The sequence below is a fragment of the Somniosus microcephalus genome, chromosome 1 (genome assembly GCF_052327205.1).
Source record: "Somniosus microcephalus isolate GS21.2 chromosome 1, FLI_Smic_1.0, whole genome shotgun sequence".
NCBI lineage: Eukaryota > Metazoa > Chordata > Chondrichthyes > Squaliformes > Somniosidae > Somniosus > Somniosus microcephalus.
Window position 1 is genome coordinate 97478604 of NC_140987.1, and position 20061 is coordinate 97498664.

General features: G+C 41.8%; 1 protein-coding gene across 5 annotated transcripts in view; it reads right to left on the reverse strand.

Annotated features, from left to right (window-relative positions):
• smarca2 (SWI/SNF related BAF chromatin remodeling complex subunit ATPase 2) overlaps positions 1 to 20061 on the reverse strand; it is a 179628-nt gene that overhangs the window by 89531 nt on the left and 70036 nt on the right. For all 5 annotated transcript variants that reach the window (XM_085984253.1, XM_085984274.1, XM_085984260.1 and 2 more), the window contains exons 11-15: positions 19718 to 19771; positions 18258 to 18388; positions 11378 to 11435; positions 6376 to 6467; positions 3088 to 3235 (exon numbers count right to left, since the gene is read on the reverse strand). In XM_085984253.1, coding sequence (XP_085840379.1) covers positions 3088 to 3235; positions 6376 to 6467; positions 11378 to 11435; positions 18258 to 18388; positions 19718 to 19771 — 483 coding nt within the window. The remainder of the gene's footprint in view (positions 1 to 3087; positions 3236 to 6375; positions 6468 to 11377; positions 11436 to 18257; positions 18389 to 19717; positions 19772 to 20061) is intronic.

Sequence of the window (20061 nt, forward strand, 5' to 3'; positions counted from 1 at the left end):
ATTGTAATGATGTATATTTATTGTAAGTAAAATAGGAGGTGTGCACAGTACTGGAGTAAATAATACTATGTACAGATGACTTTTTCCTCAATTTTCACCTCCCTGACAATGCTGATTTTTGTTGCATCACAGTTATGTGACTTGTACAGTAACCTCTTGGGTCTTGCTCAAATGGTTATTGTTCACGTGTTAGCCTAAACAATGAGTGCCGACAGGTTATGCAAGCCTGGGGGGTCATTATCCCTTTTCTCAAACATCCAATTTCTAGTGAGGGTCACTAGCAGCAGAATATATGTTGCGGAGCTCCATTCTTTTTATTTACCTGGCTTCATTTGTCACGGTAATCCAAGTATAATTTAAGAACATAAGAAATAGGAGCTGGAGTAGGCCATTTGGCCCTTCGAGCCTGCTCCACCACTCAACAAGATCATGGCTGATCTTTTACCTCAACTCCATCTTCCCGCACTATCCCCATATCCCTTAATTCCCCAAAATTTATCAACCTCTGAATATACTGAACGACTGAGCATCCACAGCTCTCTGGGGTAGAGAATTCCAAAGATTCACAACCCGTTGAGTGAAGAAATTTCTCCTCATCTCATGGCCTACCCCTTATTCTGTGACTGTGACCCCGTGTTCTAGATTCCCCAGCCAGGGGAAACATTTTCCCAGCCTTAACCCGGTCAAGCCCCTTAAGAATTTTATGTTTCAATTAGATCACCTCTCATTCTTCTAAACTCTAGGGAATATAGGCCTAGTCTACTCAATCTCTCCCCTCATTCTAGGAGCCAGTCTAGTGAACCTTTGCTGCACTCCCTCTAAGGCAAGTATGTCTTTCCTTAGGTAAGGAGACCAGAACTATACACAGTACTCCAGGTGTGGCCTCACCAATGTCCTGTATAAAGTAAGACTTCTTTACTCTTATACTCTAACCCCTTTGTAACAAAAGCTAACATACCATTTGCTTTCCTAATTGCTTGCTGTACCTGAATGTTAACTTTCTGTGATTCATGTGCAAACATTTCCCAGTCTCTCACATTTGAAAAAATAGTTTTTTTGTTTTTCCTACCAACGTGGGTAACTTCACTTCCCCACATTGTATTCCATTTGCCATGTTCTTGCCCACCAGTCAATCTGTCTATATCTCTCTGCAGCCTCTTTGTGTCTTCCTCACAGCTTACTTTCCCGCCTAACTTTGTATCAGCAGCAAACTTGGATACGCCTTCATCCAAGTCATAAATATAGATTGTAAATAACTGAGGCCCAAACACTGATCCTTGTGGTATCCCGCTAGTTACAGCCTGCCAACCTGAAAAAGTCCCGTTTATTCCTACTCTCCGTTTGCTATCCATTAACCAATTCTCAATCCATGCCAATATATTATTCCCAATACCATGAGTCCTAATTTTGTGTAATAACCTCTTGTGTGGCAGCTTATCAAATGCTTTTTGAAAATCCAAATACACGACATCCACTGGTTCCCCCTTATCCATCCTACTACAGGAAACTTTCGTAAATGTCCGGAAAGCTCTATCTACCGGCAAAATTCAGGAGCTGTTTCCTCCAAGTTTTTTTTTACTTCTCGTTGCTTTTTTTCCCCCCAGTCAGGCTCTGCAAGGTCTAGCTGAAGCTGTTGCTTAGCTACAGAGATGCTTTTAAGCTGCGGCCGACTGTTTTGAAGCAGGGTTTGTTGATTCACACGGAGCTCAAAAGCTCCGTATATTTTAACATTAGCGCTGGTTTCTATGGCAGTTTTGATGGTACGGCACCAGCTCGGTCCCGTCAATGCCGGATACCAGAAAGTTTCCTGTAGTTACATCTTCAAAAAACTAAGATTTGTCAAACACAATTTTTTTTAAAAATTCGTTCATAGGACCTGGGCATTTATTGCCCATCCCTAGTTGCCCTCGAGAAGGTGGTGGTGAGCCGCCTTCTTGAACCGCTGCAGTCCATGTGGTGAAGGCACTCCCACAGTACTGTTAGGTAGGGAGTTCCAGGATCTTGACCCAGCGATGATGAAGGATCGGCAATATACTTCTAAGTCAGGATGGCGTGTGACTTGGAGGTGGTGGTGTTCCCATGCGCCTGCTGCCCTTGTCCTTGTAGGTGGAAGAGGTCGGGGTTTGGGAGGTGCTGCCGAAGAAGGCGTGGCAAGTTGCTGCAGTGCATCTTGTAGAGGGTACACAATGCAGCCACGGTACCATAAAACCATGTTGACTCTGCCTAATCATATTAGGATTTTCTTAGTGCCCTGTTACCACATCCCTAATAATAGATTCTAGCATTTTGCCTACTGCTGATGTCAGGCTAACTGGCTTATAGTTCCCCGTTTTTTCTCTTCCTCCTTTCTTAAATAGCAGGGTTATGTTTGCTACCTTCCAATCCTTGGGGACTGTTCTAGAATCTAGGGAATTCTGGAAGATGCATTCACTCTCTCTGCAGCTTGTCAGGTCCAGGGGATTTGTCACCATTGAGTCCCATTAATTTCTCCAATACTATATCTTTACTTATACTGATTTCTTGAAGTTCCTCATTCTCTCTAGACCCTTGGTTCCCCATTATTTCCGGAATGTTTTTTGTGTCTTCTACTGTGAAGACAGATACAAAGTATTTGTTTAATGTCTCTGCCATTATTACCCATTATAATTTCTTCGGTCTCTGCCTCTAATGGGCCCACGTTTACTTTCACTAATCTCTTCCTATTCACATTCCTATAGAAACGTTAACAATTTGTTTTTATGTCTCTTGCTAATTTACTCATTCTTTTTTCCTCTGTCCTTATCAATTTCTTGGTCACCCTTTGCTGAATTCTAAAATCCTTCCAATCCTCAGGCCTACTACTCTTTTTGGCAACATTATAAGCCTCTTCCTTTGATCTAATACCATCTTTAACTTCTCTTGACCACTTTTCTTGTGGGGGTTTTTGTACCTTAAAAAGGAATGTATATTGGTTATAAATTATGTATTAATTCTTTAAATGCTTGAAAAAGAAAACGGGATTCATTGTAATTGGAGATCAAAAACTTCCAACATAATTGTGTGTTGGAACTATTCATACATAATTAGAGTATTTTCACCTCTGCTTACCTGGTAATACTTAAGTGATCCATTGATCAGAAAAGTGGATTGTTTCTCTACCCTCTCTGTGACTGCATGAGCCACTGCATAATACGACTGGGACCCTTTCATTCCTGCTCGCATGCTGTATTCATCATCAACATCTTGTTTAGCAGATCTAAAATCAAAAAAGGGACAATGATAACAATCCTTCCTGACCACTAGAGCAAAAAGTCCTTTTAAAAAAAAATCCTATTAATGGGAACATCAGAACCAGTCATAGTTATACAACACAGAAAGAGGCCCTTCGGCCCATCGTGTCCACGCCGGCCATCAAGCCCGGTCTATTCTAATCCCATTTTCCAGCACTTGGTCCGTAGCCTTGTATGCTATGGCGTTTCAAGGGCTCATGTAAATGCTTCTTGAATGTTGTGAGGGTTCCTGCCTCTACCACCCTTTCAGGCAGTGAGTTCCAGATTCCAACCACCCTCTGGGTGAAAAAGTTTTTCCTCAAATCTCCTCTAAACCTCCTGCCCCTTACCTTGAAACTATGCCCCCTGGTTATTGACCCCTCTACTAAGGGGAAAAGTTCCTTTCTATCTAGCCTATCTATGCCCCTCATAAGTTTGTACATCTCAATCAGGTCCCCCCTCAGCCTTCTCTGCTCTAAGGAAAACAACCCCAGCCTGTCCAGTCTCTCTTCAACCAGTGTTCTCACTCAAGTGAAATAGAGCAAATGCCACATCTACATAATCCCAATCAGAGCAAAAAATAATTATAATTTTTTTGTTGGCAGTTCCAATTATCTTTTATTCCAGTGTCATTTTCTCACTACCCTTAAAAGATACAGGCCCTGAAATGCTTGGGGGGAGGGGGGGGGGTTTCGACCAATCGCCAGCCCCTACGTTGGTGGGAAACCAGTGGAACCAATGAAATGTAGGAGCCCAGTTACGTCAGGTCCCTACCAGTTTCCATAAATGATAGCCATGGGTGGGGAGTTCCTCAACCAGGAGTTCCCAATACTGAGCCTGTTCAGAACCAGACATTTGAATGGTAGCCAGTACACAGAGAGATGAGGCATGCAACCTTCACACGGACACATTTATGCCCCACTGATGTGATTCTGGCCTTAAAAGGACCTTCTTTGGAAAAAAATAAAATAATTGCTCCCTGGACATGGGGGCTGATCAGAGCTGTGGCAGTGTCCAAGGTCAGGTGAGGGTAGAGGCCCCTAGGCAGTCGTCCCAGTGTTCTGGCACAAGGCAGAAGAATTGCTCCAAGTGGCAATAGCACCTCACTGACCCCATTCAAATGAGTTGCCTTCCCATTGGTCTTGCAAAATCTGGCATTGCTCAGTGTTGGAAGATAGTGGCAGGTACGACCCCAGCGCAGCCAACAGGATCGCAGTCTGTGGAATTTTGGAGCCAAAGTGTGTATATGGAAACTAGTATCAGCCAGGAACAAACTCTCAATATCACAATTCTACTTAGTAACCCTTTTCTCTTGAATTGTTACCGGGGGGGGGGCAGGGGCGAGGAAAGGTTTGCATTAGTGTGCAATACAGAAGTGGGTTTTAAGGAGGATCTTAAAAGATGAGAGGGAGTTTGAGAGGTAGAGGTGTACAGGAAAGGAGTTCCAGAGTATGAGGCCCAGGCGGCTAAAGGCATGGCCACCAGTATCTGGTTGTATGACAATTAAGTGCTATTCACTTAATATTATTTTCTATGTCTTGATAAATTGATTCTAACCAACGAGCATCTTGTGTACTCCGCAGCAAAAGAATACTCCACATATTAGTGATACAAAGATAAACAGCGAGTGCTGGAGATGTTAAGAAAAAAGTAAATGCTGAAAATACACAGATCTACATACATCTCAGAAAGAGAATACAGATAGCACTTGAAGTAGAGACTGAAATAATCCGACAAAGGGACTCAGTCTGAAAAATTAATCTCTTTTCAGATGTATAGGGACTTGCTTACACAAAGTCAGAACAAAGCAAATGTTCCTTCCAGTGCATTAGTAATGCTACAGGAGAAGTCTCCTTATTTGTCATTGCCATTCTTAGACACACCTGCAGCTTCACACTTCTATCACTAGATGGCAGTTATAGTTTACACAGATTCTCATCCTTGGGTGAAAAGATTTTTTTTTAAATTGAAGAATGTTAGGTTCTCTTCTTTCTTTTATTGGCAGCTGTTGTGTCGTTGACTGCCCATTTTGGATTTGTAGTTTTTTTAAAATTTGTGATTAGAGATTTTCACTCCTGTTCACTACTTGCTAACTTAAACATTGGCCCAGAAATTCGGCTCTCCCCGGGTGAGTACGCACGGGGTACTCACCCGTAGGCCGAATGGAATTGCCGGTTTCCTGCATGCACTGCGCATGCGCGGGAAACCGGCACTTCCGATCCTCTGAACGAAGGGGTTCAGAGGTCAAATGCGCGCGCAGGGGAGGCTGCGCGTGCGCTTTGAACTTAGTTTTTTTTTTTTAAAACAGGTTTTCCTGGGAGGGTAAGCCTGCAGGATTTACACATTTAAAAAGCAGGCGTAAGGCCTGCTTTTTTGCAAGGTAAGTGGTCAATTAATTAAAATTAAAACATTTTTTCCACAGGTTTATTATTTTTAAATACTTTAAAGCAAGGTAAGTTTATTTTTAGCCCCGTTATAATATAAAATTATTTTTTCCAAAAATTTAAATTATTGTTTAAAATAGCTATTTAATGTAATTTATAGTTTATTTAAAAAGTGTGATTTAAAAAAAAAATTATTTGAAGGTTTACTGCTATTTTGGGCCCGTAGTATTTATAAGTTTTGACAGGTCTACCTGTCAATCTTATGAATGGGCTTTTCCCTCCTCCGATTGGCTGCCCATGGCTCACGTGATCCCAGGGGACGCATCGCACTAACTACGCCCCTGGGACACACAAGCACAGCGCGCCGGCAGCTGGACCAGGCCCCGGAGCGGAATTCCACGGGGCCCTACAGCTCAACTGCTGGCGCGCAAGGTAAGTGCAGGTCGGGGGCTTGCACCTGCAGGAAGCCCCCAACCCGAATTTCTGGGCCATTGTCTTCTACTTCAATTGTAATTATTACTGACATATCAAATGTGAGCCAATCGGCTGCAGGTGTGACAGAAAATCTATTTAGGATCTTCTTTGTAACGAAATGTCACACGATGGGACAGAAAATGCAGTTGATTTTTTAAAAATTAATAAAATGGCTGACTTTGCTGAGTGTTTGCACATAGTAGCAAGTCTCCAGATAGCAATTCCTTAATAATTAAGGTTGTAAACCAAGCACAAGTTTTAATACATACTCAATTATCTGTTTGGCAAAAAATTCAGATACATCTTCAATGCTGGGAACAATAATCTTCTTTTCACCGTCAGGTCCAACTTCATCATCCTCCTAAAAAAAAAAACAACAAATCTTACATTATACCAATTAGAACTTACATAGCCTTTTGCCTCAGTGCACAAGCACTGGGATGAAACAAATTAAAAGGACATACTGAGGAATTACATCCCATAGATATGACTCACCAAATGGTCAGCTGGAAGCCTTTTTGTGTCTTTGATGATAAACTCTTGAACACAAAGGAACAGGGCATATCTAATTTAACAGGTTGCTGGATTTCATTAAAAGGAAGCACAGTGGAGTGCCAATGCAATATGATGCGACACGACAGATGTTCACACCCACAATGTCCTATCCAGAAATTCCAGAGCTCATGCAAGCCATTTTGGGGTAGTAGGAAAAAGGCCAGTCAATCCAGGTTGCTCTTCCGATAGCACACCACTAGCTGACAGTTGTCAGGCATAATGTATTGAGGCTAGGATCAACATAGCATCAGGAGTAGGCCATTCAGCCCTCAAATCTGTTCACCATTTAATTAGATCGTGGCTGGTCTGTATCTCAACCCCATTTACCTGGCTTTGCTCCATATTCCTCGATACCCTTACGAAACAAAAATCTATCGATCTCAAGTCTTAAGCGTTTCAATTAACCCAGCATCCACAGCCATTTGAGGGGGGGGGGGGGGGGGGGGAAAGAGAAAAGAGTTTCAGACTTCTACTACCCTTTGTGTAAAAAACCGCTTCCTGATTTCACTCCTGAATGGTTGGGTCTGATTCGAAGATTATGCCCCCTTGTTCTGGATTTCCCCACCAGAGGAAATAGTTTCTTTGTATCTACCCTATCGAATCCGGTCATTTTAAACAAAAATATCAACTATCTGGTTGTGCGCATTGCCAGAGTAGGTAGGGTACTATGGATCATTTTCTAAGAACTGGAATTAGGATCAAGTACCCTGGAGTTCAAGGAATTGTATTTTATTCCTTTAAGTAGTTATACTACTTTTTAAATATATTGTGTTGATCTATATTCTATACCATTAGTAGAGACTCAAATAGTTGCATTAAAGCAATATTCCTAAGAAATATCTTTGCAGAATTCCAAATATGTTTGTTAACCATAAAGGGGGAAGGAGGGGGAAAAAAATTAACAAGACTTTTAGATACTGAGATTTTTTAAATTAAACTCTGGAAAAACTCAATTTTTGTTTGTAACTGGCCAACAATCAAGATGGATCAATCTAGACCAATGCAAATTGCCACAGCTTTCCAAAAGCTCACTCCCCAAGCTTTCATCCAATAGAGAAGAGATCTGTTTGAATTGACATGAACTAGGGCAACAATTCAACATATCAAATGTAGTGAGAGTTTTCAGAAGAAAATAGGAATAGTGGGGTAGAGTTTCCGCTTTGGGCGCGATCGGTGATCCGGGCGCAATTTGTGCCCAAAATTGTGCAGGTTTTAAGAAGTGGTCCCCCCCCCGCATTGCCACTCAAACACATTTGCATATCGCCAAATGCAAAATCTGCCATGAACCAGCACAATTGGGCAGTTTTAAAACTTTTTTTTTTTAAATGTTGCTTTAGAAAAATATTCCTTGATATAGTTAAAGGTGGCAACTTGGTGCAGTTTGACTAGAACAGCTGAAAATGGGTTTAATCACAAAAAAAAAGAATTTTTTATTCAGTGTCAAACCACCACCTGCGAGTAACCTGATTTTCAATTGCTGAAATGACTTTTAAAAATATACAGAACCATTTGCTAGTTACAGTAGTCAGTTTTAGTAAATTAAAAAATTATATTCAAAACTTTTAAAATGTGCCTATTAGTGTCCTTGTGCCCAAAAGAACCATCTTAATTTTTAAGAGCCTCCTCGAAGGCCTGCAAATGAGCACAATTAACGGAAACTCCCAAAGATAATTAACTCATCTTGGAGGCGTGGCCACTTGAGGGCGGGGCCAGCTTCTCGAGTTAATTAAAAAAAAACTAGCACAAAATAATCGCAGAAATTCAATTAGCGCTGGACATAATTAGTGCTAAAAATACAGTAATCTTTTGCGCTGGTTACACCGATTTCAGGCAAATTGTGCCAGTAAGTGAAAGGATTAGCAAGGAAAGCTCACAGCAGTATTTTTTTCATTTCCAGGAAAATAAATCCTACCTTAGTGAGCTTGAATACATGGGTCAAGGATTCTGCTGTGCAATTTAAATAGCATTGAGAACCTTGGTGATTGTTTCGAAGTACTTTATAAAATCACTGTCTGAAACAGTCTTCAGCCCGTACAGTTACTTTCAGCATGCTCAATCTCAATAAAGTTGGCAAGCAGCCAGAAAATAAATCTTTAGTAATAGACCTCATCAACTGCTAGTTTTACCCAAGGGGCCAGGGAGAAGTACTAATCTTGCCTTCTATAGCATGCAGTCAATTTTTTTTAAAGAAAAGAACAGATTTTGGATTTTTTAAATATATAAATTAACATCCAGAATACAACTTTTAAGCACACAACTGAATTGGCTGACCGGCAGAAACTTTTGGCATGGGTCATTCCAAAGGCATCAAAAAACAGACAGACACTGTGGGTCTATCTCCACAGGTAATCATTGATGATACAGTTGAAGGTAATAAAGAAATCAGACAAAGAATAGCTAAAAGCAGCGTATTTTCCAAAAAACCTTCTCAAATTAGTTTGCAACCAATTTGCAAAGCTTAAAAATGCAATCTAAACAACTTCAGAAACAGCACTTGCAGGTTCCACCAACAGTGGGTTTACACAATAAAAAAAAACTGAGCTGGACAGATTTGAGGAACCCCAGCCTATTCGGAGTTAGCTGATTTCAGATGAGACAGCAGTGGGGAGTACTATAATAAGAACATAAGAACATAAGAAATAGGAGCAGGAGTAGGCCAATTGGCCCCTCGAGCCTGCTCCGCCATTCAATAAGATCATGGCTGATCTGATCCTAACCGCCAATCCACTATGACAGGACTATCTCCTGAATCTAACAGCATTAGACACACGAAAACAGGAGCAGGATCAGGCTACACGGCCCCTGGGCCCGCTCCGCTACCCACAGGGCCATGACCTATCCGAACTTAGACTCATGTCCAAATTCCTGCCCGCTCCCCGTAACCCTTAATTCCCTTTTCTACTAGGAAACTGTCTATTTCTGTTTTAAATTTATGTAATGATGTAGCTTCGACAGCTTTTTGGGGCAGCATATTCCATGGACCTACCACCCTCTGGGTGAAGTAGTTCCTCCTCATCTCAGTTTTGAAAGAGCAGCCCCTTATTCTAAGACTATGCCCCCTAGTTCTAGTTTCACCCATCATCTGGAACATCCTCCCTGCATCCACCCGATCCAACCCCTTCATAATCTTATATGTTTCAATAAGATCGCCTCTCATTCTTCTGAACTCCAATGAGTAGAGTCCCAATCTACTCAACCTCTCCTCATATGTCCATCCCCTCATCCCCGGGATTAATCGAGTGAACCTTCTTTGTACTGACTCGAGAGCAAGTATGTCCTTTCTTAAGTATGGACACCAAAACTGTATGCAGTATTCCAGGTGCGGTCTCACCAATACCTTGTACAACTGAAGCAATACCTCCCTATTTTTATATTCTATCCCCCTAGCAATGAAAGCCAACATTCCATTGGCCTTCTTAATCACTTGCTGCACCTGCATACTAACCTTTTGAGTTTCGTGCACCAGGACCCCCAGATCCCTTTGTACTTCAGTACTTTCAAGTTTCTTGCCATTAAGATAATAACTTGCTCTACAATTTTTCCTGCCAAAGTGCATAACCTCACACTTTCCAGTATTGTATTCCATCTGCCAAATCTCTGCCCACTTACTTAGCCTGTCTATGTCCCCTTGCAGGTTTTTTATGTCCTCCTCACTCACTACTTTCCCTCCCATCTTAGTATCATCTGCAAACTTTGACATGTTACACTCGGTCCCCTCCTCCAAATCGTTAATATAGATTGTAAAGAGTTGGGGACCCAGCACTGACCCCTGCGGAACACCACTGGTTACTGATTGCCAGTCTGAATATGAACCATTTATCCCAACTCTCTGCCTTCTGTTAGATAGCCAATCCTCTATCCATGCCAGAATATTACCCCCAATCCCGTGATTTTTTATCTTAAGCAATAATCTTTTGTGTGGCACCTTGTCAAATGCCTTTTGGAAGTCTAAATACACTACGTCCACTGGTTCACCTTTATCCACCCTATATGTTACTTCCTCAAAGAACTCCAGCAAATTTGTCAAACATGACTTCCCCTTCATAAAACCATGCTGACTTTGTCTTATTAAATTATGATTATCCAAATGTCCTGTTACTGTCTCCTTAATAATGGACTCCAAAATTTTACCTACCACAGATGTTAGGCTAACCGGTCTATAGTTTCCAGCCTTCTGTCTACTGCCCTTTTTAAATAAGGGTGTTACATTAGCAGTTTTCCAGTCTGCCGGGACCTTTGCTGAGTCCAGGGAGTTTTGGAAGATTATTACCAATGCATCCACAATCCCTACCGCCACTTCCCTCAAAACCCTGGGATGTAAGCCATCAGGTCCAGGTAATTTATCCGCCTTGAGTCCCATTATTTTACCAAGTGCTACTTCCTTAGTGATTTTAATCGTATTTAGCTCCTCCCCCCCTATAGCCCCCTGCTTGTCAAGTGTTGGGATATTCTTGGTGTCCTCTACTGTAAAGACTGAATAATGAATTAGTCAGCATTCCCTGCGTTAGGGAAGGGAAAGCATTCCTGTTCTTGACCATTATATAGTGACCCCTGCTGTCAGTTCATGCATGCGGATGTCAATCTATTTGAGGGGTGTTTTGGAAGGCAACTGTACCTCAAGATGTCTATGCTATCAGCAGAAGGGAAGGGCAAGAACTGTCAAATGGAAGAGAAATAAAGCTGTAACATGCCACAAAATTGAAAGAAAGCACATACCTCATCTTCATACTCTGATCCACTCTCCTCACTATCTGATCGTGGAGCTACTTCATACCTAAAGGGGGCAATAGAAAGAGTCAGGAAGTTAATATTTCCACAATTAAAAGATTTAAAGTGATACAGCTAAAGGTATACCACTATAAATCATGCAAAATCGTTAATAAGCTTATAAAAATGAAGATGAATTGTGGATAACCTGAACACATTTTGGCTCACTGCAAAGCATGAAAATGGATTTTTATTGGTTTTATTTTTAAAATTGAAGGAAGCTGATAAGTTTGCTAAATTAAATGTAATTTTTTTCCCACAATAGACCTCAACAAATTAACAAACCATTCTTGTCACAGACACTAAACATAGTTCTCGTGATTCACAATACCAGATAACCAGTTCAAACAACTTCTTTGTTCACTCAATAAATAGAAATTTATGAACTAGCAGATCTCCTGGGTAATACTGGGTTTGGGCAGAGTGATATGCTCCGCTGCTGACCTGATCTATCCGTATGAAGCCATTGTTCAGGTATACCCTGTGGGGAAGTAATCTGAAATTGTCAAATCCAGGTACTTCAGCTATATGTAAAGGCAGTTCAATCAGAGGGCAATTCTAACTGCATGTAAATTTCTTGCTCCTACTCAGAAGGACCCTTCGTGAAAAGCTTAACCTTTTTTTAAAAAAAAGACTGGTCTGCATTTGTAACAAAGTGCAACAGATACATGCTAGATGCAAATCTTATAAATAATGATGTTCCACAGCATCGCTCGTGATAAATTGGAGGATACATAAACTTTGCCATCCTCATCCTGGCCTAGGCTAAACCCACTCACTGACATGCGTGACGCCTCATCCCCAACGGACTGAATTTAAAACTCACAGACAAACCTCTCCATGTTCTTATCCCACCCAATCGCTGCAACCACCTCCTGCATACTTCCTGTTGATTCGCCCTCAACCCACTCCATCTTAAATGACAGAGATTCAGCTGACTTGACATCATTCTTTTTAACTCCGTGGCCAAACCCTCAAACCATTCCATCTTCATCCCAGCTTTGAATGTCTTTCCAAAACAGATATTTGAAGAAGCATATGGTCACTTCTCCTAACCTTCCCATAATGTTTTGGCACCTGTTCCTTTTTTTTTTGCCACTTTAAAGTGCCAGGGGAAGCTTTTCTAATGTTAAAGATGCTCTGTCAATGCCAGTTGTTCAGTCTGAAAGGAGCGGGATTAAATGGAGTGGACTTGAACAGTGTTTTATTTGAGAATTTGGAAAGAGTGAGAATTTCTTGTAAGTATTGGGTAAGTAGAAGCTGTAAAAAGTGAAATTTAGTTCAATATTTTGATTTTAACCTAGAACTTTAAAAACTATAGTCAACAGAACCTGACTGCCAGTGGCAGTTAACTGTCAGTCAGCTGTAAGTGTTTGTCTTGAATAGGCGCTAATCACCAGGAGCAGGGGAGCTGAGTCACCACTTGTAAATTGGGTGAGGCTCCTAGTGTATAAAAGTAAACATTCCTGCAGAGCACAGAGCGGGATTAAACGGAGTGGACTTGAACAGAGTATATTATTTGGGAATTTGGAAAGAGTGGGAATTCAGAGAAGAGGGGGAAGGAGTGGCTGCTTTTGCCTACATTACTTGTAGTGCTTTGTGTTATAGGTAGATATTTAATTTCAGTACCCTTAACTTAATCTAGATCAAGTAATTAGTCAAGAAACTACACTGTAAACTAAGTTACCTAATTACAAATTTAATTACATTTAATTAAATAAAACAAGGTCATATAGGGATGGCAGTGCAGGTGGTGTGCCGCAACTGCAGCATGTGGGAGTTTGTGGAGAGCATTGTGATCCCGGACAACCACATTTGCAGTAAATGCCTGCATCTTGAGGAACTTCAGCTCAGAGTTTTTGAGCTGGAGTCTTGAGGTGCAGACATTGCGGGGCATCAGTGATGGGGAGAGTTACCTGGACACTTTGATCCAGGAGGCAGTCACACCCCTTAGGTTAGGTAGTGGTACAGGTCTGGCTAGTGGTCAGGGACAGGAGGCTGTGACTGCAACACAGGCAGGTAAGGGGATCCCAGATGCAGTGCTGGAGGAGCCTCAGCCTTCACCCTTGTCCAACAGGTATGAGGTTCTTGCTGCCTGTGTAGATGAGGGAAAAGCCTGCAGGATGGATGAGCAAGCTGACCATGGCACCATGGTGCAGGAGGCCTTTCAAATGGGGGGAGTGAAAGGGACTGTAGTTGTGGTAGGGAAAGTATAATCAGGGGAATAGATACTGTTCTCTGCAGCCATGACCGAGCGTTACGAAGGCTGTGTTGCCTGCCCGGTGCCAGGGTTAAAGACATCTCCTTGCAGCTGGAGAAGAACTTGGAGCGGGAGGGGGAGGATCCAGTTGTTGTGGTTCATGTAGGAACCAACGACATAGGTAGAACTAGGAATGAGGTTCTGCTGAGGGAGTTTGAGGAGCTAGGATCCAAATTAAAAAGCAGAACCTCAAAAGGTAATAATCTCTGGATTGTTACCTGAGCCATGTGCAGATTGGCATAGGGACAAACAGATTAGAAGTTTAAATGCGTGGCTCAAAGAGTGGTGTGGGAGGAAGGGGTTTTAGTTCATGGGGCATTGGTACCAGTACTGGGGAAAGAGGGAGCTGTTCTGTTGGGGCAGGCTCCACTTAAACTGGGCTGGGACCAGTGTCCTGGCGAACCGAATAACTAGGGTAGTAGACAGGGCTTTAAACTAATGGAGTGAGGGTGGGAGGATTCAGGAAAGAGTAAATTTAAAAGCAGTGAGAGAAATGTCAAGGCCCTAGAGCAGAGTAGAGTTTTAGGTAAAAATAAGCAGAGTGGGTCAAGAAGGGACAGAGAGAGTAACAAAGGTAATAAGGCATCAGTGATCAAGTTGACATCAGGGAAAAATAGAAATAAGTCAAAGCTAAAGGCACTATATCTGAATGCGCGAAGCATTCGCAACAAAATAGATTAATAAATTAGGTCAGATAGAAATGAACAGGTTTGATCTAATAGCTATTATGGAGACGTGGTCGCAAAGTGGCCAAGGTTGGGAACTAAATATTCCAGGATACTTAACTTTTAGAAGAGATCGACAAAATGGAAAAGGAAGAGTATCCCTGATAATAAAGGATGAGTTAAAGACAGTAGAGAGAAAGGATCTTAGCTCTGAAAATCAAGAAGTAGAATCAGTTTGGGTGGAGCTAAGAAACAGCAAGGGGCAGAAACCATTGGTGGGAGTTGTTTATAGGCCCCCAAACAGTAGCTGTAATGTAGGGCAGAGTATAAATCAGGAAATTAGAGCCGCATGTAACAAGGGTAATACAGTAATCATGGGGGGCTTTAATCTACACGTAGACTGGGCAAACCAAATTTGTAGTAATAGTGTGGAGGACGAATTCATGGAATGTATGCAAGATAGTTTTCTAGATCAGTATGTTGAGGAACCAACTAGGGAATAGGCTATTTTAGATCTAGTATATTGTGCAATGAGAAAGGGTTAATTAATAACCTTGTAGTAAAGGGGCCTTTAGGGAAGAGTGACCATATGATAGAATCTTATACTGAGTTTGAAAGTGATTTAGTTAAATCCGAAACTAGGGTCTTAAATCTAAACAAAGCAAACTATGTAGGTATGAGGGGCGAGTTGGCTAAGGTAGATTGGGAAACTACATTAAAAAGGTATGACGGTAGACAAGCAATGGCTAGCATTTAAAGAATTCATACATAATTTACAACAAATATACATTCCTGAAGGCACAAAAACCCCAAAGGAAAAGTGGTCCAACCGTGGCTAATAAGAGAAGTTAAAGATAGTATTAGATCAAAGAGGCTTATAATGTTGGCAAAAATAGTAAGCCTGAGGATTGGGAGGATTTTAGAATTCAGCAATGGAGGACCAAGAAATTGATAAAGAAAGGAAAAATAGAATGAGAGTAAACTAGCGAGAGACATAGAAAGACTGTCAAAGCTTCTATAGGTATGTAAAAAGGAAAAGATTAGTGAAAGTAAATGTGGGACCCTTACAGGCCGAGACAGGAGAAATTATAAATGGGGAATAAGTAAATGGCAGAGAAATTAAACAAATACTTTGTGTCTGTCTGCATGGAAGAAGACGCAAAAAACCACCTGGAAATAGTAGATAGCCAATGAGGAACTAAAAGAAATGAGCATTAGTAAAAAAGTAGTACAGGAAACTTTGTGTTATCCGGAGGCTAACTGTCCGGAATGCTCGAACCACCGGCAAAAATCAGGAGCCGTTTTCGTTAGGTTTTTTTCCTTCTCGTTGCTTTTTTCCCTCAACAGTCAAGCTCTGCTGAAGCTGTTGCAAAGCTACAGAGACTTGGACTGTTTAGAAGCTGTAGCAACAGGGTTTGTTGACAGATACGGAGCTCAAAAGCTTCCGTATCTTTCAACATTAGAGCTGGAGTGTCCGGCAGTTTTGAGGGAACGGCAACAGCGCGGTCCCGTCGGTGCTGGATAGCACAAAGTTTCCTGTACTGCAGAAATTAATGGGACTGAAAGCTGATAAATCCCCTGGACCTGATGGCCTGCACCCTAGGGTTTTGAAAGAGGTGGCTATAGAGATTGTGGATACATTGGTTGTAATTTTCCAAAATTCCATAGATTCTAGAGCAGTTCCCACGGATTGGAATGCAGCAAATGTAACTCCACTATTTAAGAAAGGAGGGAAGAGAGAAAACGGGGAACTACAGACCAGTTAGCCTGACATCAGTAGTAGGGAAAATGGTAGAATCGATTATTAACGACGTGGTAACAGGACACTTAGAAAATAATAATAGGATTGGGCAGAGTCAACACGGATTTATGAAAGGGAAATCTGTTAAGAGTTTTTTTGAGGTTGTAACTAGCAGAATTGATAAAAGGGAACCATTGGATGTGGTGTATTTGGATTTTCAGAAGGCATTCGATAAGGTGCCACTTAAGAGGTTATTAAACAAAATTAAGGCTCATGGGATTGGGGGTAATATACTAGCATGGACTGAGGATTGGGTAACAGACAGAAAACAGAGAGTAGGAATAAACGGGTAATTTTCGGGATGGCAGGTTGTAACTAGTGGGGTATCGCAAGGATCAGTGCTTGGGCCTCAGCTATTCACAATCTACATCAATGATTTGGATGAGGGGGCCAAATGTAATATATCCAAGTTTGCTGATGATACAAAGCTGGGTGGGAATGTAACTTGTGAGGAGGCTTCAAGGGGATAGAGACAGGTTAAGTAAGTGGGCAAGATCATGGCAAATGGAATATAATGTGGAGAAATGTGAAGTTATCCACTTTGGTAGGAAAAATAGAAAAGTAGAGTATTATTTTAAATGTTGAGAGATTGGGAAATGTTGATGTTCAGAGGGACCTGGGTGTTCATGTACACGAATCACTGAAAGTTACGATGCAGGTACAGTAAGCAATTAGGAAAGCAAATGGTATGTTGGCCTTTATTACAAGAGGATTTGAGTACAAGAGTAAAGACGTCTTACTGCAATTATATAGGGCCCTGGTGAGACCACACCTGGAGTATTGTGTACAGTTTTGGTCTCATTACCTAAGGAAGGATATACTTGTCATAGAGGGAGTGCAACGAAGGTTCACCAGACTGATTCCTGGGGTGGGGGATTGTCATATGGGGAGTGATTGAGTAGACTCTGCCTATATTCCCTGGAGTTTAGAAGAATGAGAGGTAATCTCATTGAAACATACAAAATTCTTAGAGGGCTTGACAGGAGGATGTTTCCCCTGGCTGGGGAGTCTAGAACCAGGGGTCACAATCTCAGAATAAGGGGTCGGCCATTTAGGACTGAGATGAGGAGAAATTTCTTCAATCGGAGGGTGGTGAATTTTTGGAATTCTCTACCCCAGAGGGCTGTGGAGGCTCAGTCGTAGAGTATATTCAAGACAGAAATCGATAAGATTTTTGAATATTAAGGGAATCAAGGGATATGAGGATAGTGCGAGAGAGTTGAGGTAGAAGATCAGCCATGATCTTATTGAATGGCGGAGCAGGCTTGAAGGGCCAAATGGCCTACTCCTGCTCCTATTTCTTATATTCTTATTACAATGGGTGTGGCAGCACAGCAACGGCAGTGGCAGACGTGGGACCAACATTCCCTCCTAAGGTGCGCGGCCACGCATCAATCCGGAGGTCCTGCGCAGGCCGCTCATAAGCTGGAAGAGATATCGTTCAAAATTTAAATATAAAGGGACCGCACACGAAAGAAAATTAGTGGGAACATTGTGTGGGACCATGAGGCATGCACTGTTGGGTGTGCGGACTCAGCGAATCAATGTTGTTTCCAAAAAAAAGTGCAATGATAGGGGTTTTCAGGATGGGGAGGGCATGGAATGGCAGTTCCAAATAGGTGATGACTTGGAAAAAACAGTATTATTTAAAAATAGATATAGCTAGGTGTGTCTTCTTCCTTCATTCTCTCCCCCACCCATTTAGCCTACAGCTGGTGACCAGACTCTCAGCAAGTCTCTAGGTTGCGTGTTAGAACTTGTGAAAACCCAGAGCTTGGTGTGTCCAGTTACAGTTAGGGTGAGAAGCGCCAGCAGCAGGGAGGAGGAGGCATGCAGCATTAGAAGGATGGACTCTGGAGCTCCAAGGCAAGTGCTACTGTGAATAACAGCTCAGCACTACCTACCTTGGAGACACAGCTACATCTCAGTAGTGAGTAAACAATAGTGTGTCCTACTTTACAGACCAAGCTTGGAGGACTTAAATTGACCTATTCATTGTTATGTCCAACTGTGTCTCAGAATAGCATGACAGACCCCCACCCTCAAAATCACAGGACGACCTTTTTACTACTGTTACACCAAATGCAAACATAACTTACTTACCCAGGATTCATTTCCAACCATACATCCAGTTGGACAGCTTTTGGAGCCTCTGCTCCCTGAAGGACTTTCCCAGTTTCAACGTGAATAACTTTGACTGGCAAATCACTCATCTGGCTGCTTTCATCCAAAAGCTTAAACAAATATAAAGCAATTTTTTTTGATAAGTATGAATTCACAGCTTAAGTAAGCAAGACCACACCACTCCAGTTGAACATATCATCAATAGAAATAGTTTTGAATTAATTTCTCCCCCCCCCCCCCCCCCCCCCACCCCAAAATAAAAAGGAAGAGGGGAGCTAAAAAGCTAAAATCTTGACTGGTCAAAGAAATGCATAAAATCTTACAAAATAAATGTAATACCGCAAAGCAAACAAAACTTAAAACATTTACAAAGCAGTCTTCCCCTCTGGTGCAGAGTTCAAATCTAACCCAAACTGGTGCAATGTAAGTTTCCTCGGTGTGCTGCCTGTAAAGTCCTATAGGAAATGAGTTTGGGCATGGAACAGCACAAATGTCATCAACTGGCAATTTCATTAATAGAACGGCTGCCGTAGAAAGCGTTGCAATGGTGCAGTAAGAGGAGCTCTTCCGAGGTTGGACTATAATGCATCTTCCTATGGTATAGTACAGAAAGTGTAAATAGGCATTTAATCTGATCTTAATGTGCTCGAACCAGACACTGGGGTCCCAATTTTCCTCTCTTCCCCCAGCACAAGTTGTTAGGTCATTCACCCACACAGCACATCTTAAATAACTGAACACTTATTTCTGGGTTTAGCCATTTAAAATATGTTGTGCGGGCAGTAGGTGGGACTATTGTCTGGGAATCACCTCTTGCTCCAAAGTCAAGGGTGTAAGTTGGCTGCTTCTACAGGTCTTTGGCAGTAAAAAGTCCAGTTTTTTTGACGTGTTGGCTGCTGTCAGAAATAGCAGCCAAATAGCCAGCAACCCTGCACCCAAATTTAAAAAAAAACTTACTTAGCTTTGAAGAAAGTTACTGGCTATTCTTCCACAGATCCATCAGAATAGGTTACCAAGCAACCTGTAATGCGGAGTTGCCATGTTGAGGGAGTGGGGGGGGGGGGGGGGTGGTGAGAGGAGATGAGGCAAACATTTGCCCGATTGGGATTTCCCCCCAAAATGACATAGCATGCATTATGACATCACTCCGTTATGTACATTCACTTTAAAATGCTCCTGCATGTTTCAGCCAGGCGCTTCCCACCCACGCCCACCTATAACCTAGGAAACTCCCGCCGATGGCAAATAGGCCAGCAACCCAATGGCACGAGTAACCACTTCCATTTCCCCTCCCCAGTCACAAACTGGCATTAGGCAACCAAAAAAAGAAATTGGCCATAGGGTATCCAAAATAAAAACGACTCCATAACCATACTCATTTAAAACAAAAACTCATTTAAAAAAAAATGTCTGCAAAGCAGTGACTGAAAACAGCTCACCTCTCCATCAGGAGCAAGGCTAGAACTTACTCCTTCGACAGGTTCCTCAGTTTTCTGTTGGTTTTAAAAGGATAGAAATGTTAATATTCTTACTAAGAGAAGCAGCTTTTAACTAAGAACACCATAACATTTACCTCAATGTGAAGAATAGAAGGGAACCAAGCTCGGCACGATTCTTATAATATTTTCTGCAAGTCAACTACTACACCAAATTGGAAATGTATGACTAACAAAGGTGTTTGCTGTCATCCATTTCCAATTTGGAAGTGTGACAGTAAATTAAAAGCCAGAGCCCAAATTAGGAAGGAAGGATCATACGTGAACCTTTGCTTTTGTTGTAGTAC